Genomic DNA, 23,579 nt, shown 5'->3' on the forward strand with positions numbered 1-23,579 from the left:
GTGAGGAGGGGGGACGCAGCTACAGTTCCTCATATAAGCAGTAGAGCGGGGAGAGGAGGGGGACGCAGCTACAGATCCTCATATAAGCAGTAGAGCGGGGAGAGGAGGGGGACGCAGCTACAGATCCTCATATAAGCAGTAGAGCGGGGAGAGGAGGGGGAAGCAGCTACAGATCCTCATATAAGCAGTAGAGCGGGGAGAGGAGGTGGGACGCAGCTACAGATCCTCATATAAGCAGTAGAGCGGGGAGAGGAGGAGGACGCAGCTACAGATCCTCATATAAGCAGTAGAGCGGGGAGAGGAGGGGGACGCAGCTACAGATCCTCATATAAGCAGTAGAGCGGGGAGAGGAGGGGGACGCAGCTACAGATCCTCATATAAGCAGTAGAGCGGGGAGAGGAGGGGGACGCAGCTACAGATCCTCATATAAGCAGTAGAGCGGGGAGAGGAGGGGGACGCAGCTACAGATCCTCATATAAGCAATAGAGCGGGGAGAGGAGGAGGACGCAGCTACAGATCCTCATATAAGCAGTAGAGCGGGGAGAGGAGGGGGACGCAGCTACAGATCCTCATATAAGCAGTAGAGCGGGGAGAGGAGAGGGACGCAGCTACAGATCCTCATATAAGCAGTAGAGCGGGGAGAGGAGGGGGACGCAGCTACAGATCCTCATATAAGCAGTAGAGCGGAGAGAGGAGGGGGACGCAGCTACAGATCCTCATATAAGCAGTAGAGCGGGGAGAGGAGGAGGACGCAGCTACAGATCCTCATATAAGCAGTAGAGCGGGGAGAGGAGGAGGACGCAGCTACAGATCCTCATATAAGCAGTAGAGCGGGGAGAGGAGGAGGACACAGCTAGAGATCCTCATAAGCAGTAGAGCGGGGAGAGGAGGGGGGATGCAGCTACAGATCCTCATATAAGCAGTAGAGCGGGGAGAGGAGGGGGAAGCAGCTACAGATCCTCATATAGGCAGTAGAGCGGGGAGAGGAGGGGGACACAGCTAGAGATCCTCATATAAGCAGTAGAGCTGGGAGAGGAGGGGGACACAGCTAGAGATCCTCATATAAGCAGTAGAGCTGGGAGAGGAGGGGGACACAGCTACAGATCCTCATATAAGCAGTAGAGCTGGGAGAGGAGGGGGACGCAGCTACAGATCCTCATATAAGCAGTAGAGCGGGGAGAGGAGGCGGATGCAGCTACAGATCCTCATATAAGCAGTAGAGCGGGGAGAGGAGGGGGAAGCAGCTACAGATCCTCATATAAGCAGTAGAGCGGGGAGAGGAGGTGGGACGCAGCTACAGATCCTCATATAAGCAGTAGAGCGGGGAGAGGAGGAGGACACAACTACAGATCCTCATATAAGCAGTAGAGCTGGGAGAGGAGGGGGACGCAGCTACAGATCCTCATATAAGCAGTAGAGCGGGGAGAGGAGGGGGACGCAGCTACAGATCCTCATATAAGCAGTAGAGCGGGGAGAGGAGGGGGACGCAGCTACAGATCCTCATATAAGCAGTAGAGCGGGGAGAGGAGGAGGACGCAGCTACAGATCCTCATATAAGCAATAGAGCGGGGAGAGGAGGAGGACGCAGCTACAGATCCTCATATAAGCAGTAGAGCGGGGAGAGGAGGGGGACGCAGCTACAGATCCTCATATAAGCAGTAGAGCGGGGAGAGGAGAGGGACGCAGCTACAGATCCTGATATAAGCAGTAGAGCGGGGAGAGGAGGGGCACGCAGCTACAGATCCTCATATAAGCAGTAGAGCGGGGAGAGGAGGAGGACGCAGCTACAGATCCTCATATAAGCAGTAGAGCGGGGAGAGGAGGAGGACGCAGCTACAGATCCTCATATAAGCAGTAGAGCGGGGAGAGGAGGAGGACACAGCTGGAGATCCTCATATAAGCAGTAGAGCGGGGAGAGGAGGGGGGATGCAGCTACAGATCCTCATATAAGCAGTAGAGCGGGGAGAGGAGGGGGAAGCAGCTACAGATCCTCATATAGGCAGTAGAGCGGGGAGAGGAGGGGGACGCAGCTACAGATCCTCATATAAGCAGTAGAGCGGGGAGAGGAGGGGGAAGCAGCTACAGATCCTCATATAAGCAGTAGAGCTGGGAGAGGAGGGGGACACAGCTAGAGATCCTCATATAAGCAGTAGAGCTGGGAGAGGAGGGGGACACAGCTAGAGATCCTCATATAAGCAGTAGAGCTGGGAGAGGAGGGGGACACAGCTACAGATCCTCATATAAGCAGTAGAGCTGGGAGAGGAGGGGGACGCAGCTACAGATCCTCATATAAGCAGTAGAGCGGGGAGAGGAGGGGGACGCAGCTACAGATCCTCATATAAGCAGTAGAGCGGGGAGAGGAGGGGGACGCAGCTACAGATCCTCATATAAGCAGTAGAGCGGGGAGAGGAGGCGGATGCAGCTACAGATCCTCATATAAGCAGTAGAGCGGGGAGAGGAGGGGGACGCAGCTACAGATCCTCATATAAGCAGTAGAGCGGGGAGAGGAGGGGGACGCAGCTACAGATCCTCATATAAGCAGTAGAGCGGGGAGAGGAGGAGGACGCAGCTGCAGATCCTCATAAGCAGTAGAGAGGGGAGAGGAGGGGGACGCAGCTACAGATCCTCATATAAGCAGTAGAGCGGGGAGAGGAGGAGGACACAGCTGGAGATCCTCATATAAGCAGTAGAGCGGGGAGAGGAGGGGGGATGCAGCTACAGATCCTCATATAAGCAGTAGAGCGGGGAGAGGAGGGGGAAGCAGCTACAGATCCTCATATAGGCAGTAGAGCGGGGAGAGGAGGGGGACGCAGCTACAGATCCTCATATAAGCAGTAGAGCGGGGAGAGGAGGGGGACGCAGCTACAGATCCTCATATCAGCAGTAGAGCGGGGAGAGGAGGGGGACGCAGCTACAGATCCTCATATCAGCAGTAGAGCGGGGAGAGGAGGGGGACGCAGCTACAGATCCTCATATAAGCAGTAGAGCGGGGAGAGGAGGGGGAAGCAGCTACAGATCCTCATATAGGCAGTAGAGCGGGGAGAGGAGGGGGGACGCAGCTACAGATCCTCATATCAGCAGTAGAGCGGGGAGAGGAGGGGGACGCAGCTACAGATCCTCATATAGGCAGTAGAGCGGGGAGAGGAGGGGGGACGCAGCTACAGATCCTCATATAAGCAGTAGAGCGGGGAGAGGAGGGGGGACGCAGCTACAGATCCTCATATCAGCAGTAGAGCGGGGAGAGGAGGGGGACGCAGCTACAGATCCTCATATAAGCAGTAGAGCGGGGAGAGGAGGGGGACGCAGCTACAGATCCTCATATAAGCAGTAGAGCGGGGAGAGGAGGGGCACGCAGCTACAGATCCTCATATAAGCAGTAGAGCGGGGAGAGGAGGAGGACGCAGCTACAGATCCTCATATAAGCAGTAGAGCGGGGAGAGGAGGAGGACGCAGCTACAGATCCTCATATAAGCAGTAGAGCGGGGAGAGGAGGAGGACACAGCTGGAGATCCTCATATAAGCAGTAGAGCGGGGAGAGGAGGGGGGATGCAGCTACAGATCCTCATATAAGCAGTAGAGCGGGGAGAGGAGGGGGAAGCAGCTACAGATCCTCATATAGGCAGTAGAGCGGGGAGAGGAGGGGGACACAACAAGAGATCCTCATATAAGCAGTAGAGGTGGGAGAGGAGGGGGACACAGCTAGAGATCCTCATATAAGCAGTAGAGCTCGGAGAGGAGGGGGACACAGCTACAGATCCTCATATAAGCAGTAGAGCTGGGAGAGGAGGGGGACGCAGCTACAGATCCTCATATAAGCAGTAGAGCGGGGAGAGGAGGGGGACGCAGCTGCAGATCCTCATATAAGCAGTAGAGCGGGGAGAGGAGGGGGACGCAGCTACAGATCCTCATATAAGCAGTAGAGCGGGGAGAGGAGGGGGACGCAGCTACAGATCCTCATATAAGCAGTAGAGCGGGGAGAGGAGGGGGACGCAGCTACAGATCCTCATATAAGCAGTAGAGCGGGGAGAGGAGGGGGACGCAGCTACAGATCCTCATATAAGCAGTAGAGCGGGGAGAGGAGGGGGACGCAGCTACAGATCCTCATATAAGCAGTAGAGCGGGGAGAGGAGGGGGACGCAGCTACAGATCCTCATATAAGCAGTAGAGCGGGGAGAGGAGGGGGACGCAGCTATAGATCGTCATATAAGCAGTAGAGCGGGGAGAGGAGGGGGAAGCAGCTACAGATTCTCATGTAAGCAGTAGAGCGGGGAGAGGAGGGGGACGCAGCTACAGATCCTCATATAAGCAGTAGAGCGGGGAGAGGAGGGGGACGCAGCTACAGATCCTCATATAAGCAGTAGAGCGGGGAGAGGAGGGGGAAGCAGCTACAGATCCTCATAAGCAGTAGAGCGGGGAGAGGAGGGGGACGCAGCTACAGATCCTCATATAAGCAGTAGAGCGGGGAGAGGAGGGGGACGCAGCTACAGATCCTCATATAGGCAGTAGAGCGGGGAGAGGAGGGGGACGCAGCTACAGAACCTCATATAAGCAGTAGAGCGGGGAGAGGAGGGGGGATGCAGCTACAGATCCTCATATAGGCAGTAGAGCGGGGAGAGGAGGGGGACGCAGCTACAGATCCTCATATAAGCAGTAGAGCGGGGAGAGGAGGGGGAAGCAGCTACAGATCCTCATATAAGCAGTAGAGCGGGGAGAGGAGGGGGAAGCAGCTACAGATCCTCATATAGGCAGTAGAGCGGGGAGAGGAGGGGGACGCAGCTGCAGATCCTCATATAAGCAGTAGAGCTGGGAGAGGAGGGGGACGTAGCAGCAGATCCTCATATAAGCAGTAGAGCGGGGAGAGGAGGGGGACGCAGCTACAGATCCTCATATAAGCAGTAGAGCGGGGAGAGGAGGGGGAAGCAGCTGCAGAGCCTCATATAAGCAGTAGAGCGGGGAGAGGAGGGGGACGCAGCTACAGATCCTCATATAAGCAGTAGAGCGGGGAGAGGAGGGGGGACGCAGCTACAGATCCTCATATAAGCAGTAGAGCTGGGAGAGGAGGGGGGACGCAGCTACAGATCCTCATATAAGCAGTAGAGCGGGGAGAGGAGAGGGACGCAGCTACAGATCCTCATATAGGCACTAGAGCGGGGAGAGGAGGGGGGACGCAGCTGCAGATCCTCATATAAGCAGTAGAGCGGGGAGAGGAGGGGGGACTCAGCTACAGATCCTCATATAAGCAGTAGAGCGGGGAGAGGAGGGGGGACGCAGCTGCAGATCCTCAAATAAGCAGTAGAGCGGGGAGAGGAGGGGGACGCAGCTACAGATCCTCATATAAGCAGTAGAGCGGGAAGAGGAGGGGGGATGCAGCTACAGATCCTCATATAAGCAGTAGAGCGGGGAGAGGAGGGGGACGCAGCTACAGATCCTCATATAAGCAGTAGAGCGGGGAGAGGAGGGGGGACGCAGCTACAGATACTCATATAGGCAGTAGAGCGGGGAGAGGAGGGGGACGCAGCTACAGATCCTCATATAAGCAGTAGAGCGGGGAGAGGAGGGGGACGCAGCTACAGATCCTCATATAAGCAGTAGAGCGGGGAGAGGAGGAGGACGCAGCTACAGATCCTCATATAAGCAGTAGAGCGGGGAGAGGAGGGGGAAGCAGCTACAGATCCTCATATAAGCAGTAGAGCGGGGAGAGGAGGGGGGACGCAGCTACAGATCCTCATAAGCAGTAGAGCGGGGAGAGGAGGGGGGACGCAGCTACAGATCCTCATATAAGCAGTAGAGCGGAGAGAGGAGGGGGACGCAGCTACAGATCCTCATATAAGCAGTAGAGCGGGGAGAGGAGGGGGGACGCAGCTACAGATCCTCATAAGCAGTAGAGCGGGGAGAGGAGGGGGACGCAGCTACAGATCCTCATATAGGCAGTAGAGCGGGGAGAGAAGGGGGACACAGCTAGAGATCCTCATATAAGCAGTAGAGCTGGGAGAGGAGGGGGACACAGATAGAGATCCTCATATAAGCAGTAGAGCTGGGAGAGGAGGGGGACACAGCTATAGATCCTCATATAAGCAGTAGAGCTGGGAGAGGAGGGGGACACAGCTACAGATCCTCATATAAGCAGTAGAGCGGGGAGAGGAGGGGGACGCAGCTACAGATCCTCATATAAGCAGTAGAGCAGGGAGAGGAGGGAGACGCAGCTACAGATCCTCATATAAGCAGTAGAGCGGGGAGAGGAGGGGGACACAGCTACAGATCCTCATATAAGCAGTAGAGCGGGGAGAGGAGGTGGACACAGCTACAGATCCTCATATAAGCAGTAGAGCGGGGAGAGGAGGGGGGACGCAGCTACAGATCCTCATATAAGCAGTAGAGCGGGGAGAGGAGGGGGAAGCAGCTACAGATCCTCATATAGGCAGTAGAGCGGGGAGAGGTGGGGGACGCAGCTACAGATCCTCATATAGGCAGTAGAGCGGGGAGAGGTGGGGGACGCAGCTACAGATCCTCATATAAGCAGTAGAGCGGGGAGAGGAGGGAGACGCAGCTACAGATCCTCATATAAGCAGTAGAGCGGGGAGAGGAGGGGGACGCAGCTACAGAGCCTCATATAGGCAGTAGAGCGGGGACAGGAGGGGGACGCAGCTACAGATCCTCATATAAGCAGTAGAGCCGGGGAGAGGAGGAGGACGCAGCTACAGATCCTCATATAAGCAGTAGAGCGGGGAGAGGAGGGGGACGCAGCTACAGATCCTCATATAAGCAGTAGACCGGGGAGAGGAGGAGGACGCAGCTACAGATCCTCATATAAGCAGTAGAGCGGGGAGAGGAGGAGGACGCAGCTACAGATCCTCATATAAGCAGTAGAGCGGGGAGAGGAGGGGGACGCAGCTACAGATCCTCATATAAGCAGTAGAGCGGGGAGAGGAGGGGGACGCAGCTACAGATCCTCATATAAGCAGTAGAGCAGGGTGAGGAGGGGGGACGCAGCTACAGATCCTCATATAAGCAGTAGAGCGGGGAGAGGAGGGGGACGCAGCTACAGATCCTCATATAAGCAGTAGACCGGGGAGAGGAGGAGGACGCAGCTACAGATCCTCATATAAGCAGTAGAGCGGGGAGAGGAGGGGGTCGCAGCTAAAGATCCTCATATAAGCAGTAGAGCGGGGAGAGGAGGGGGACGCAGCTACAGATCCTCATATAAGCAGTAGAGCGGGGAGAGGAGGGGGACGCAGCTACAGATCCTCATATAAGCAGTAGAGCGGGGAGAGGAGGGGGACGCAGCTATAGATCGTCATATAAGCAGTAGAGCGGGGAGAGGAGGGGGAAGCAGCTACAGATTCTCATGTAAGCAGTAGAGCGGGGAGAGGAGGGGGACGCAGCTACAGATCCTCATATAAGCAGTAGAGCGGGGAGAGGAGGGGGACGCAGCTACAGATCCTCATATAAGCAGTAGAGCGGGGAGAGGAGGGGGAAGCAGCTACAGATCCTCATAAGCAGTAGAGCGGGGAGAGGAGGGGGACGCAGCTACAGATCCTCATATAAGCAGTAGAGCGGGGAGAGGAGGGGGACGCAGCTACAGATCCTCATATAGGCAGTAGAGCGGGGAGAGGAGGGGGACGCAGCTACAGAACCTCATATAAGCAGTAGAGCGGGGAGAGGAGGGGGGATGCAGTTACAGATCCTCATATAGGCAGTAGAGCGGGGAGAGGAGGGGGACGCAGCTACAGATCCTCATATAAGCAGTAGAGCGGGGAGAGGAGGGGGAAGCAGCTACAGATCCTCATATAAGCAGTAGAGCGGGGAGAGGAGGGGGAAGCAGCTACAGATCCTCATATAGGCAGTAGAGCGGGGAGAGGAGGGGGACGCAGCTGCAGATCCTCATATAAGCAGTAGAGCTGGGAGAGGAGGGGGACGTAGCTGCAGATCCTCATATAAGCAGTAGAGCGGGGAGAGGAGGGGGACGCAGCTACAGATCCTCATATAAGCAGTAGAGCGGGGAGAGGAGGGGGAAGCAGCTGCAGAGCCTCATATAAGCAGTAGAGCGGGGAGAGGAGGGGGACGCAGCTACAGATCCTCATATAAGCAGTAGAGCGGGGAGAGGAGGGGGGACGCAGCTACAGATCCTCATATAAGCAGTAGAGCTGGGAGAGGAGGGGGGACGCAGCTACAGATCCTCATATAAGCAGTAGAGCGGGGAGAGGAGAGGGACGCAGCTACAGATCCTCATATAGGCAGTAGAGCGGGGAGAGGAGGGGGGACGCAGCTGCAGATCCTCATATAAGCAGTAGAGCGGGGAGAGGAGGGGGGACTCAGCTACAGATCCTCATATAAGCAGTAGAGCAGGGAGAGGAGGGGGGACGCAGCTGCAGATCCTCAAATAAGCAGTAGAGCGGGGAGAGGAGGGGGACGCAGCTACAGATCCTCATATAAGCAGTAGAGCGGGAAGAGGAGGGGGGATGCAGCTACAGATCCTCATATAAGCAGTAGAGCGGGGAGAGGAGGGGGACGCAGCTACAGATCCTCATATAAGCAGTAGAGCGGGGAGAGGAGGGGGGACGCAGCTACAGATACTCATATAGGCAGTAGAGCGGGGAGAGGAGGGGGACGCAGCTACAGATCCTCATATAAGCAGTAGAGCGGGGAGAGGAGGGGGGACGCAGCTACAGATACTCATATAGGCAGTAGAGCGGGGAGAGGAGGGGGACGCAGCTACAGATCCTCATATAAGCAGTAGAGCGGGGAGAGGAGGGGGACGCAGCTACAGATCCTCATATAAGCAGTAGAGCGGGGAGAGGAGGAGGACGCAGCTACAGATCCTCATATAAGCAGTAGAGCGGGGAGAGGAGGGGGAAGCAGCTACAGATCCTCATATAAGCAGTAGAGCGGGGAGAGGAGGGGGGACGCAGCTACAGATCCTCATAAGCAGTAGAGCGGGGAGAGGAGGGGGGACGCAGCTACAGATCCTCATATAAGCAGTAGAGCGGAGAGAGGAGGGGGACGCAGCTACAGATCCTCATATAAGCAGTAGAGCGGGGAGAGGAGGGGGGACGCAGCTACAGATCCTCATAAGCAGTAGAGCGGGGAGAGGAGGGGGACGCAGCTACAGATCCTCATATAGGCAGTAGAGCGGGGAGAGAAGGGGGACACAGCTAGAGATCCTCATATAAGCAGTAGAGCTGGGAGAGGAGGGGGACACAGATAGAGATCCTCATATAAGCAGTAGAGCTGGGAGAGGAGGGGGACACAGCTATAGATCCTCATATAAGCAGTAGAGCAGGGAGAGGAGGGAGACGCAGCTACAGATCCTCATATAAGCAGTAGAGCGGGGAGAGGAGGGGGACACAGCTACAGATCCTCATATAAGCAGTAGAGCGGGGAGAGGAGGTGGACACAGCTACAGATCCTCATTTAAGCAGTAGAGCGGGGAGAGGAGGGGGGACGCAGCTACAGATCCTCATATAAGCAGTAGAGCGGGGAGAGGAGGGGGAAGCAGCTACAGATCCTCATATAGGCAGTAGAGCGGGGAGAGGTGGGGGACGCAGCTACAGATCCTCATATAAGCAGTAGAGCGGGGAGAGGAGGGGGACGCAGCTACAGATCCTCATATAAGCAGTAGAGCGGGGAGAGGAGGGGGACGCAGCTACAGAGCCTCATATAGGCAGTAGAGCGGGGAGAGGAGGGGGACGCAGCTACAGATCCTCATATAAGCAGTAGAGCCGGGGAGAGGAGGAGGACGCAGCTACAGATCCTCATATAAGCAGTAGAGCGGGGAGAGGAGGGGGACGCAGCTACAGATCCTCATATAAGCAGTAGACCGGGGAGAGGAGGAGGACGCAGCTACAGATCCTCATATAAGCAGTAGAGCGGGGAGAGGAGGAGGACGCAGCTACAGATCCTCATATAAGCAGTAGAGCGGGGAGAGGAGGGGGACGCAGCTACAGATCCTCATATAAGCAGTAGAGCGGGGAGAGGAGGGGGACGCAGCTACAGATCCTCATATAAGCAGTAGAGCGGGGTGAGGAGGGGGGACGCAGCTACAGATCCTCATATAAGCAGTAGAGCGGGGAGAGGAGGGGGACGCAGCTAAAGATCCTCATATAAGCAGTAGACCGGGGAGAGGAGGAGGACGCAGCTACAGATCCTCATATAAGCAGTAGAGCGGGGAGAGGAGGGGGACGCAGCTAAAGATCCTCATATAAGCAGTAGAGCGGGGAGAGGAGGGGGACGCAGCTACAGATCCTCATATAAGCAGTAGAGCGGGGAGAGGAGGTGGACACAGCTACAGATCCTCATATAAGCAGTAGAGCGGGGAGAGGAGGGGGGACGCAGCTACAGATCCTCATATAAGCAGTAGAGCGGGGAGAGGAGGGGGAAGCAGCTACAGATCCTCATATAGGCAGTAGAGCGGGGAGAGGTGGGGGACGCAGCTACAGATCCTCATATAGGCAGTAGAGCGGGGAGAGGTGGGGGACCCAGCTACAGATCCTCATATAAGCAGTAGAGCGGGGAGAGGAGGGGGACGCAGCTACAGATCCTCATATAAGCAGTAGAGCGGGGAGAGGAGGGGGACGCAGCTACAGAGCCTCATATAGGCAGTAGAGCGGGGAGAGGAGGGGGACGCAGCTACAGATCCTCATATAAGCAGTAGAGCCGGGGAGAGGAGGAGGACGCAGCTACAGATCCTCATATAAGCAGTAGAGCAGGGAGAGGAGGGGGACGCAGCTACAGATCCTCATATAAGCAGTAGACCGGGGAGAGGAGGAGGACGCAGCTACAGATCCTCATATAAGCAGTAGAGCGGGGAGAGGAGGAGGACGCAGCTACAGATCCTCATATAAGCAGTAGAGCGGGGAGAGGAGGGGGACGCAGCTACAGATCCTCATATAAGCAGTAGAGCGGGGAGAGGAGGGGGACGCAGCTACAGATCCTCATATAAGCAGTAGAGCGGGGTGAGGAGGGGGGACGCAGCTACAGATCCTCATATAAGCAGTAGAGCGGGGAGAGGAGGGGGACGCAGCTACAGATCCTCATATAAGCAGTAGACCGGGGAGAGGAGGAGGACGCAGCTACAGATCCTCATATAAGCAGTAGAGCGGGGAGAGGAGGGGGACGCAGCTAAAGATCCTCATATAAGCAGTAGAGCGGGGAGAGGAGGGGGACGCAGCTACAGATCCTCATATAAGCAGTAGAGCGGGGTGAGGAGGGGGGACGCAGCTACAGTTCCTCATATAAGCAGTAGAGCGGGGAGAGGAGGGGGACGCAGCTACAGATCCTCATATAAGCAGTAGAGCGGGGAGAGGAGGGGGACGCAGCTACAGATCCTCATATAAGCAGTAGAGCAGGGAGAGGAGGGGGAAGCAGCTACAGATCCTCATATAAGCAGTAGAGCGGGGAGAGGAGGTGGGACGCAGCTACAGATCCTCATATAAGCAGTAGAGCGGGGAGAGGAGGAGGACGCAGCTACAGATCCTCATATAAGCAGTAGAGCGGGGAGAGGAGGGGGACGCAGCTACAGATCCTCATATAAGCAGTAGAGCGGGGAGAGGAGGGGGACGCAGCTACAGATCCTCATATAAGCAGTAGAGCGGGGAGAGGAGGGGGACGCAGCTACAGATCCTCATATAAGCAGTAGAGCGGGGAGAGGAGGGGGACGCAGCTACAGATCCTCATATAAGCAATAGAGCGGGGAGAGGAGGAGGACGCAGCTACAGATCCTCATATAAGCAGTAGAGCGGGGAGAGGAGGGGGACGCAGCTACAGATCCTCATATAAGCAGTAGAGCGGGGAGAGGAGGGGGACGCAGCTGCAGATCCTCATATAAGCAGTAGAGCGGGGAGAGGAGAGGGACGCAGCTACAGATCCTCATATAAGCAGTAGAGCGGGGAGAGGAGGGGGACGCAGCTACAGATCCTCATATAAGCAGTAGAGCGGAGAGAGGAGGGGGACGCAGCTACAGATCCTCATATAAGCAGTAGAGCGGGGAGAGGAGGAGGACGCAGCTACAGATCCTCATATAAGCAGTAGAGCGGGGAGAGGAGGAGGACGCAGCTACAGATCCTCATATAAGCAGTAGAGCGGGGAGAGGAGGAGGACACAGCTAGAGATCCTCATATAAGCAGTAGAGCGGGGAGAGGAGGGGGGATGCAGCTACAGATCCTCATATAAGCAGTAGAGCGGGGAGAGGAGGGGGAAGCAGCTACAGATCCTCATATAGGCAGTAGAGCGGGGAGAGGAGGGGGACACAGCTAGAGATCCTCATATAAGCAGTAGAGCTGGGAGAGGAGGGGGACACAGCTAGAGATCCTCATATAAGCAGTACAGCTGGGAGAGGAGGGGGACACAGCTACAGATCCTCATATAAGCAGTAGAGCTGGGAGAGGAGGGGGACGCAGCTACAGATCCTCATATAAGCAGTAGAGCGGGGAGAGGAGGCGGATGCAGCTACAGATCCTCATATAAGCAGTAGAGCGGGGAGAGGAGGGGGAAGCAGCTACAGATCCTCATATAAGCAGTAGAGCGGGGAGAGGAGGTGGGACGCAGCTACAGATCCTCATATAAGCAGTAGAGCGGGGAGAGGAGGAGGACACAACTACAGATCCTCATATAAGCAGTAGAGCTGGGAGAGGAGGGGGACGCAGCTACAGATCCTCATATAAGCAGTAGAGCGGGGAGAGGAGGGGGACGCAGCTACAGATCCTCATATAAGCAGTAGAGCGGGGAGAGGAGGGGGACGCAGCTACAGATCCTCATATAAGCAGTAGAGCGGGGAGAGGAGGAGGACGCAGCTACAGATCCTCATATAAGCAATAGAGCGGGGAGAGGAGGAGGACGCAGCTACAGATCCTCATATAAGCAGTAGAGCGGGGAGAGGAGGGGGACGCAGCTACAGATCCTCATATAAGCAGTAGAGCGGGGAGAGGAGAGGGACGCAGCTACAGATCCTCATATAAGCAGTAGAGCGGGGAGAGGAGGGGCACGCAGCTACAGATCCTCATATAAGCAGTAGAGCGGGGAGAGGAGGAGGACGCAGCTACAGATCCTCATATAAGCAGTAGAGCGGGGAGAGGAGGAGGACGCAGCTACAGATCCTCATATAAGCAGTAGAGCGGGGAGAGGAGGAGGACACAGCTGGAGATCCTCATATAAGCAGTAGAGCGGGGAGAGGAGGGGGACGCAGCTACAGATCCTCATATAAGCAGTAGAGCGGGGAGAGGAGGGGGAAGCAGCTACAGATCCTCATATAGGCAGTAGAGCGGGGAGAGGAGGGGGACACAGCTAGAGATCCTCATATAAGCAGTAGAGCTGGGAGAGGAGGGGGACACAGCTACAGATCCTCATATAAGCAGTAGAGCTGGGAGAGGAGGGGGACGCAGCTACAGATCCTCATATAAGCAGTAGAGCGGGGAGAGGAGGGGGGATGCAGCTACAGATCCTCATATAAGCAGTAGAGCGGGGAGAGGAGGGGGAAGCAGCTACAGATCCTCATATAGGCAGTAGAGCGGGGAGAGGAGGGGGACACAGCTAGAGATCCTCATATAAGCAGTAGAGCGGGGAGAGGAGGGGGACGCAGCTACAGATCCTCATATAAGCAGTAGAGCGGGGAGAGGAGGGGGATGCAGCTACAGATCCTCATATAGGCAGTAGAGCGGGGAGAGGAGGGGGACACAGCTAGAGATCCTCATATAAGCAGTAGAGCGGGGAGAGGAGGGGGACGCAGCTACAGATCCTCATATAGGCAGTAGAGCGGGGAGAGGAGGGGGACACAGCTACAGATCCTCATATAAGCAGTAGAGCTGGGAGAGGAGGGGGACGCAGCTACAGATCCTCATATAAGCAGTAGAGCGGGGAGAGGAGGGGGATGCAGCTACAGATCCTCATATAAGCAGTAGAGCGGGGAGAGGAGGGGGACGCAGCTACAGATCCTCATATAAGCAGTAGAGCGGGGAGAGGAGGCGGATGCAGCTACAGATCCTCATATAAGCAGTAGAGCTGGGAGAGGAGGGGGACACAGCTACAGATCCTCATATAAGCAGTAGAGCTGGGAGAGGAGGGGGACGCAGCTACAGATCCTCATATAAGCAGTAGAGCGGGGAGAGGAGGGGGATGCAGCTACAGATCCTCATATAAGCAGTAGAGCGGGGAGAGGAGGGGGACGCAGCTACAGATCCTCATATAAGCAGTAGAGCGGGGAGAGGAGGCGGATGCAGCTACAGATCCTCATATAAGCAGTAGAGCGGGGAGAGGAGGGGGACGCAGCTACAGATCCTCATATAAGCAGTAGAGCGGGGAGAGGAGGGGGACGCAGCTACAGATCCTCATATAAGCAGTAGAGCGGGGAGAGGAGGAGGACGCAGCTGCAGATCCTCATAAGCAGTAGAGAGGGGAGAGGAGGGGGACGCAGCTACAGATCCTCATTTAAGCAGTAGAGCGGGGAGAGGAGGGGGGACGCAGCTACAGATCCTCATATAAGCAGTAGAGCGGGGAGAGGAGGGGGACGCAGCTACAGATCCTCATATAAGCAGTAGAGCGGGGAGAGGAGGGGGACGCAGCTACAGATCCTCATATAAGCAGTAGAGCGGGGAGAGGAGGGGCACGCAGCTACAGATCCTCATATAAGCAGTAGAGCGGGGAGAGGAGGAGGACGCAGCTACAGATCCTCATAAGCAGTAGAGCGGGGAGAGGAGGAGGACGCAGCTACAGATCCTCATATAAGCAGTAGAGCAGGGAGAGGAGGAGGACACAGCTGGAGATCCTCATATAAGCAGTAGAGCGGGGAGAGGAGGGGGGATGCAGCTACAGATCCTCATATAAGCAGTAGAGCGGGGAGAGGAGGGGGAAGCAGCTACAGATCCTCATATAGGCAGTAGAGCGGGGAGAGGAGGGGGACACAACAAGAGATCCTCATATAAGCAGTAGAGGTGGGAGAGGAGGGGGACACAGCTAGAGATCCTCATATAAGCAGTAGAGCTCGGAGAGGAGGGGGACACAGCTACAGATCCTCATATAAGCAGTAGAGCTGGGAGAGGAGGGGGACGCAGCTACAGATCCTCATATAAGCAGTAGAGCGGGGAGAGGAGGGGGACGCAGCTGCAGATCCTCATATAAGCAGTAGAGCGGGGAGAGGAGGGGGACGCAGCTACAGATCCTCATATAAGCAGTAGAGCGGGGAGAGGAGGGGGACGCAGCTACAGATCCTCATATAAGCAGTAGAGCGGGGAGAGGAGGGGGGACGCAGCTACAGATCCTCATATAAGCAGTAGAGCGGGGAGAGGAGGAGGACGCAGCTGCAGCTCCTCATAAGCAGTAGAGCTGGGAGAGGAGGGGGACGCAGCTACAGATCCTCATATAGGCAGTAGAGCGGGGAGAGGAGGGGGACGCAGCTACAGATCCTCATATAAGCAGTAGAGCGGGGAGAGGAGGGGGACGCAACTGCAGATCCTCATATAAGCAGTAGAGCGGGGAGAGGAGGGGGACGCAGCTACAGATCCTCATATAAGCAGTAGAGCGGGGAGAGGAGGGGGACGCAGCTACAGATCCTCATATAAGCAGTAGAGCGGGGAGAGGAGGGGGACGCAGCTACAGATCCTCATATAAGCAGTAGAGCGGGGAGAGGAGGGGGAAGAAGCTACAGATCCTCATATAAGCAGTAGAGCGGGGAGAGGAGGGGGACGCAGCTGCAGATCCTCATATAAGCAGTAGAGCGGGGAGAGGAGGGGGACGCAGCTACAGATCCTCATATAAGCAGTAGAGCGGGGAGAGGAGGGGGAAGCAGCTACAGATCCTCATATAAGCAGTAGAGCTGGGAGAGGAGGGGGAAGCAGCTACAGATCCTCATATAGGCAGTAGAGCGGGGAGAGGAGGGGGACGCAGCTACAGATCCTCATATAATCAGTAGAGCGGGAAGAGGAGGGGGACGCAGCTACAGATCCTCATATAAGCAGTAGAGCGGGTAGAGGAGGGGGACGCAGCTACAGATCCTCATATAAGCAGTAGAGCGGGGAGAGGAGGGGGGACGCAGCTACAGATCCTCATATAAGCAGTAGAGCGGGGAAAGGAGGGGGACGCAGCTACAGATCCTCATATAAGCAGTAGAGCGGGGAGAGGAGGGGGACGCAGCTACAGAGCCTCATATAGGCAGTAGAGCGGGGAGAGGAGGGGGACGCAGCTACAGATCCTCATATAAGCAGTAGAGCCGGGGAGAGGAGGAGGACGCAGCTACAGATCCTCATATAAGCAGTAGAGCGGGGAGAGGAGGGGGACGCAGCTACAGATCCTCATATAAGCAGTAGACCGGGGAGAGGAGGAGGACGCAGCTACAGATCCTCATATAAGCAGTAGAGCGGGGAGAGGAGGGGGACGCAGCTACAGATCCTCATATAAGCAGTAGAGCGGGGTGAGGAGGGGGGACGCAGCTACAGATCCTCATATAAGCAGTAGAGCGGGGAGAGGAGGGGGACGCAGCTACAGATCCTCATATAAGCAGTAGAGCGGGGTGAGGAGGGGGGACGCAGCTACAGATCCTCATATAAGCAGTAGAGCTGGGAGAGGAGGGGGACGCAGCTACAGATCCTCATATAAGCAGAAGAGCGGGGAGAGGAGGGGGACGCAGCTACAGATCCTCATATAAGCAGTAGAGCGGGGAGAGGAGGGGGGACGCAGCTACAGATCCTCATATAAGCAGTAGAGCCGGGAGAGGAGGGGGGACGCAGCTACAGATCCTCATATAAGCAGTAGAGCCGGGAGAGGAGGGGGGACGCAGCTACAGATCCTCATATAAGCAGTAGAGCGGGGAGAGGAGGGGGACGCAGCTACAGAGCCTCATATAGGCAGTAGAGCGGGGAGAGGAGGGGGACGCAGCTACAGATCCTCATATAAGCAGTAGAGCCGGGGAGAGGAGGAGGACGCAGCTACAGATCCTCATATAAGCAGTAGAGCGGGGAGAGGAGGGGGACGCAGCTACAGATCCTCATATAAGCAGTAGACCGGGGAGAGGAGGAGGACGCAGCTACAGATCCTCATATAAGCAGTAGAGCGGGGAGAGGAGGGGGACGCAGCTACAGATCCTCATATAAGCAGTAGAGCGGGGAGAGGAGGGGGACGCAGCTACAGATCCTCATATAAGCAGTAGAGCGGGGTGAGGAGGGGGGACGCAGCTACAGATCCTCATATAAGCAGTAGAGCTGGGAGAGGAGGGGGACGCAGCTACAGATCCTCATATAAGCAGTAGAGCGGGGAGAGGAGGGGGACGCAGCTACAGATCCTCATATAAGCAGTAGAGCGGGGAGAGGAGGGGGGACGCAGCTACAGATCCTCATATAAGCAGTAGAGCCGGGAGAGGAGGGGGACGCAGCTACAGATCCTCATATAAGCAGTAGAGCCGGGAGAGGAGGGGGGATGCAGCTACAGATCCTCATATAAGCAGTAGAGCGGGGAGAGGAGGGGGACGCAGCTACAGATCCTCATATAAGCAGTAGAGCGGGGAGAGGAGGGGGACGCAGCTACAGAGCCTCATATAGGCAGTAGAGCGGGGAGAGGAGGTGGGACGCAGCTACAGATCCTCATATAAGCAGTAGAGCGGGGAGAGAAGGAGGACACAACTACAGATCCTCATATAAGCAGTAGAGCTGGGAGAGGAGGGGGGACGCAGCTACAGATCCTCATATAAGCAGTAGAGCGGGGAGAGGAGGGGGACGCAGCTACAGATCCTCATAAGCAGTAGAGCGGGGAGAGGAGGGGGACGCAGCTACAGATCCTCATATAAGCAGTAGAGCGGGGAGAGGAGGAGGACGCAGCTAGAGATCCTCATATAAGCAATAGAGCGGGGAGAGGAGGAGGACGCAGCTACAGATCCTCATATAAGCAGTAGAGCGGGGAGAGGAGGGGGAAGCAGCTACAGATCCTCATATAAGCAGTAGAGCAGGGAGAGGAGAGGGACGCAGCTACAGATCCTCATATAAGCAGTAGAGCGGGGAGAGTTGTGGGACACAGCTACAGATCCTCATATAAGCAGTAGAGCGGGGAGAGGAGGGGGACGCAGCTACAGATCCTCATATAAGCAGTAGAGCGGGGAGAGGAGGAGGACGCAGCTACAGATCCTCATATAAGCAGTAGAGCGGGGAGAGGAGGGGGACGCAGCTACAGATCTTCATATAAGCAGTAGAGCGGGGAGAGGAGGGGGACGCAGCTACAGATCCTCATATAAGCAGTAGAGCGGGGAGAGGAGGGGGACGCAGCTACAGATCCTCATATAAGCAGCAGAGCGGGGAGAGGAGGGGGACGCAGCTACAGATCGTCATATAAGCAGTAGAGCGGGGAGAGGAGGGGGAAGCAGCTACAGATCCTCATGTAAGCAGTAGAGCGGGGAGAGGAGGGGGACGCAGCTACAGATCCTCATATAAGCAGTAGAGCGGGGAGAGGAGGGGGACGCAGCTACAGATCCTCATATAAGCAGTAGAGCGGGGAGAGGAGGGGGAAGCAGCTACAGATCCTCATAAGCAGTAGAGCGGGGAGAGGAGGGGGACGCAGCTACAGATCCTCATATAAGCAGTAGAGCGGGGAGAGGAGGGGGACGCAGCTACAGATCCTCATATAGGCAGTAGAGCGGGGAGAGGAGGGGGACGCAGCTACAGAACCTCATATAAGCAGTAGAGCGGGGAGAGGAGGGGGGATGCAGCTACAGATCCTCATATAGGCAGTAGAGCGGGGAGAGGAGGGGGACGCAGCTACAGATCCTCATATAAGCAGTAGAGCGGGGAGAGGAGGGAGAAGCAGCTGCAGATCCTCATATAAGCAGTAGAGCGGGGAGAGGAGGGGGAAGCAGCTACAGATCCTCATATAGGCAGTAGAGCGGGGAGAGGAGGGGGAAGCAGCTACAGATCCTCATATAGGCAGTAGAGCGGGGAGAGGAGGGGGACGCAGCTGCAGATCCTCATATAAGCAGTAGAGCTGGGAGAGGAGGGGGACGTAGCTGCAGATCCTCATATAAGCAGTAGAGCGGGGAGAGGAGGGGGACGCAGCTACAGATCCTCATATAAGCAGTAGAGCGGGGAGAGGGAGGGGGAAGCAGCTGCAGAGCCTCATATAAGCAGTAGAGCGGGGAGAGGAGGGGGACGCAGCTACAGATCCTCATATAAGCAATAGAGCGGGGAGAGGAGGGGGGGCGCAGCTACAGATCCTCATATAAGCAGTAGAGCTGGGAGAGGAGGGGGGACGCAGCTACAGATCCTCATATAAGCAGTAGAGCGGGGAGAGGAGGGGGACGCAGCTACAGATCCTCATATAGGCAGTAGAGCGGGGAGAGGAGGGGGGACGCAGCTGCAGATCCTCATATAAGCAGTAGAGCGGGGAGAGGAGGGGGGACTCAGCTACAGATCCTCATATAAGCAGTAGAGCGGGGAGAGGAGGGGGACGCAGCTACAGATCCTCATATAAGCAGTAGAGCGGGAAGAGGAGGGGGGATGCAGCTACAGATCCTCATATAAGCAGTAGAGCGGGGAGAGGAGGGGGACGCAGCTATAGATCCTCATATAAGCAGTAGAGCGGAGAGAGGAGGGGGGACGCAGCTGCAGATCCTCATATAAGCAGTAGACCCGGGAGAGGAGGACGACGCAGCTGCAGATCCTCATATAAGCAGTAGAGCGGGGAGAGGAGGGGGACCCAGCTACAGATCCTCATATAAGCAGTAGAGCGGGGAGAGGAGGGGGACGCAGCTACAGATCCTCATATAAGCAGTAGAGCGGGGAGAGGAGGAGGACCCAGCTACAGATCCTCATATAAGCAGTAGAGCGGGGAGAGGAGGGGGAAGCAGCTACAGATCCTCATATAAGCAGTAGAGCGGGGAGAGGAGGGGGAAGCAGCTACAGATCCTCATATAAGCAGTAGAGCGGGGAGAGGAGGGGGACCCAGCTACAGATCCTCATATAAGCAGTAGAGCGGGGAGAGGAGGGGGAAGCAGCTACAGATCCTCATATAAGCAGTAGAGCGGGGAGAGGAGGGGGAAGCAGCTACAGATCCTCATATAAGCAGTAGAGCGGGGAGAGGAGGGGGGATGCAGCTGCAGATCCTCATATAAGCAGTAGAGCGGGGAGAGGAGGGGGAAGCAGCTACAGATCCTCATATAAGCAGTAGAGCGGGGAGAGGAGGGGGACACAGCTACAGATCCTCATATAGGCAGTAGAGCGGGGAGAGGAGGGGGACGCAGCTACAGATCCTCATATAAGCAGTAGAGTGTAGAGTGGGGAGAGGAGGGGGACGCAGCTACAGATCCTCATATAAGCAGTAGAGCGGGGAGAGGAGGGGGAAGCAGCTACAGATCCTCATATAAGCAGTAGAGCGGGGAGAGGAGGGGGATGCAGCTACAGATCCTCATATAAGCAGTAGAGCGGGGAGAGGAGGGGGACACGCTACAGATCCTCATATAAGCAGTAGAGCGGGGAGAGAAGGGGGACGCAGCTGCAGCTCCTCATAATCAGTAGAGCCGGGAGAGGAGGGGACGCAGCTACAGATCCTCATATAAGCAGTAGAGCTGGGAGAGGAGGGGGACGCAGCTACAGAACCTCATATAAGCAGTAGAGCGGGGAGAGGAGAGGGACCCAGCTACAGATCCTCATATAAGCAGTAGAGCGGGGAGAGGAGGGGGACACAGCTACAGATCCTCATATAAGCAGTAGAGCGGGGAGAGGAGGGGGACGCAGCTACAGATCCTCATATAGGCAGTAGAGCGGGGAGAGGAGGGGGGACGCAGCTACAGATCCTCATATAAGCAGTAGAGCGGGGAGAGGAGGGGGAAGCAGCTACAGATCCTCATATAAGCAGTAGAGCGGGGAGAGGAGGGGGGACGCAGCTACAGATCCTCATATAAGCAGTAGAGTGGGGAGAGGAGGGGGGACGCAGCTGCAGATCCTCATATAAGCAGTAGAGCCGGGAGAGGAGGACGACGCAGCTGCAGATCCTCATATAAGCAGTAGAGCGGGGAGAGGAGGGGGACCCAGCTACAGATCCTCATATAAGCAGTAGAGCGGGGAGAGGAGGGGGACGCAGCTACAGATCCTCATATAAGCAGTAGAGCGGGGAGAGGTGGGGGGAAGCAGCTACAGATCCTCATATAAGCAGTAGAGCCGGGAGAGGAGGACGACGCAGCTGCAGATCCTCATATAAGCAGTAGAGCGGGGAGAGGAGGGGACCCAGCTACAGATCCTCATATAAGCAGTAGAGCGGGGAGAGGAGGGGGACGCAGCTACAGATCCTCATATAAGCAGTAGAGCGGGGAGAGGAGGGGGAAGCAGCTACAGATCCTCATATAAGCAGTAGAGCGGGGAGAGGAGGGGGGATGCAGCTGCAGATCCTCATATAAGCAGTAGAGCGGGGAGAGGAGGGGGGAAGCAGCTACATATCCTCATATAAGCAGTAGAGCGGGGAGAGAAGGGGGAAGCAGCTACAGATCCTCATATAAGCAGTAGAGCGGGGAGAGGAGGGGGACACAGCTACAGATCCTCATATAGGCAGTAGAGCGGGGAGAGGAGGGGACGCAGCTACAGATCCTCATATAAGCAGTAGAGTGTAGAGTGGGGAGAGGAGGGGGACGCAGCTACAGATCCTCATATAAGCAGTAGAGCGGGGAGAGGAGGGGGAAGCAGCTACAGATCCTCATATAAGCAGTAGAGCGGGGAGAGGAGGGGGATGCAGCTACAGATCCTTATATAAGCAGTAGAGCAGGGAGAGGAGGGGGACGCAGCTGCAGCTCCTCATAAGCAGTAGAGCAGGGAGAGGAGGGGGACGCAGCTACAGATCCTCATATAAGCAGTAGAGCTGGGAGAGGAGGGGGACGCAGCTACAGATCCTCATATAAGCAGTAGAGCGGGGAGAGGAGAGGGACCCAGCTACAGATCCTCATATAAGCAGTAGAGCGGGGAGAGGAGGGGGGACGCAGCTACAGATCCTCATATAAGCAGTAGAGCGGGGAGAGGAGGGGGACGCAGCTACAGATCCTCATATAAGCAGTAGAGCGGGGAGAGGAGGGGGAAGCAGCTACAGATCCTCATATAAGCAGTAGAGCGGGGAGAGGAGGGGGGACGCAGCTACAGATCCTCATATAAGCAGTAGAGCGGGGAGAGGAGGGGGACGCAGCTACAGATCCTCATATAAGCAGTAGAGCGGGGAGAGGAGAGGGACCCAGCTACAGATCCTCATATAAGCAGTAGAGCGGGGAGAGGAGGGGGACACAGCTACAGATCCTCATATAAGCAGTAGAGCGGGAGAGGAGGGGGGACGCAGCTACAGATCCTCATATAAGCAGTAGAGCGGGGAGAGGAGGGGGACGCAGCTACAGATCCTCATATAAGCAGTAGAGCGGGGAGAGGAGGGGGAAGCAGCTACAGATCCTCATATAAGCAGTAGAGCGGGGAGAGGAGGGGGGACGCAGCTACAGATCCTCATATAAGCAGTAGAGCGGGGAGAGGAGGGGGAAGCAGCTACAGATCCTCATATAAGCAGTAGAGCGGGGAGAGGAGGGGGACGCAGCTACAGATCCTCATATAAGCAGTAGAGCGGGGAGAGGAGGGGGAAGCAGCTACAGATCCTCATATAAGCAGTAGAGCGGGGAGAGGAGGGGGACGCAGCTACAGATCCTCATATAGGCAGTAAAGCGGGGAGAGGAGGGGGATGCAGCTGCAGCTCGTCATATAAGCAGTAGAGCCGGGAGAGGAGGGGGACGCAGCTACAGATCCTCATATAAGCAGTAGAGCTGGGAGAGGAGGGGGACTCAGCTACAGATCCTCATATAAGCAGTAGAGCGGGGAGAGGAGGGGGACGCAGCTACAGATCCTCATATAAGCAGTAGAGCCGGGAGAGGAGGACGACGCAGCTGCAGATCCTCATATAAGCAGTAGAGCGGGGAGAGGAGGGGACGCAGCTACAGATCCTCATATAAGCAGTAGAGCGGGGAGAGGAGGGGGACGCAGCTACAGAGCCTCATATAGGCAGTAGAGCGGGGAGAGGAGGGGGACGCAGCTACAGAGCCTCATATAGGCAGTAGAGCGGGAGAGGAGGGGGACGCAGCTACAGATCCTCATATAAGCAGTAGAGCGGAGGCTCAGCTCTGACTTTACAACAAAAACTAGACTGAAAACAAATCCCCTCCACCCATATGTGCTTCCACCACTCGATGTCCCCGGCTTCTTACCATAGTCTCGATAACGACTGTGATATTCCCGTTCCGGTCAGTCAGGGCCACGTAGCTCCCACCCTTCTCCAAGTGACCGACTGTCCGCAGGTAATACCACCCCGGCTGCGAGAACTGGGTGGTGTGAGCTAGAAAAGACGAGACAGGATAATAGAGACTCCAGGCCGATACATTATAGCAAATAGGGATCTCCTGCCATTGATTATTCACACTAATACACTGTAACAAACACTCAGCTGTGTGAACATTTAGACAAGCAAATTAAATCTACTGCTCTTTTATAATCAATACCTGTAATCCAGATGGGAGAGGACACCACGTAGTTCCGCTCCACGGCTCCTTAGCCGTCATCAGCCCCTCCAGCCCGAACGGCAGCTGCTGATAATAACTGGCCACC

The 23,579-nt window shown here is 56.3% G+C and overlaps 1 protein-coding gene across 1 annotated transcript in view; it reads right to left on the reverse strand.

The window, feature by feature from the left end:
• LOC141153372 (galactocerebrosidase-like) overlaps window positions 1-23,578 on the reverse strand; it is a gene marked incomplete at its 5' end in the record, with an annotated part of 48,077 nt that extends 24,499 nt beyond the window's left edge. Inside the window, 3 exon segments of the mRNA XM_073638078.1 lie at window positions 23,183-23,310; window positions 23,474-23,509; window positions 23,512-23,578. Coding sequence (XP_073494179.1) covers window positions 23,183-23,310; window positions 23,474-23,509; window positions 23,512-23,578 — 231 coding nt within the window.
• Window position 23,579: the final 1 nt, after the last annotated feature.

Source organism: Phyllobates terribilis, unplaced genomic scaffold (genome assembly GCF_046119375.1).
Source record: "Phyllobates terribilis strain yellow unplaced genomic scaffold, ASM4611937v1 Scaffold_7__3_contigs__length_470593459, whole genome shotgun sequence".
NCBI lineage: Eukaryota > Metazoa > Chordata > Amphibia > Anura > Dendrobatidae > Phyllobates > Phyllobates terribilis.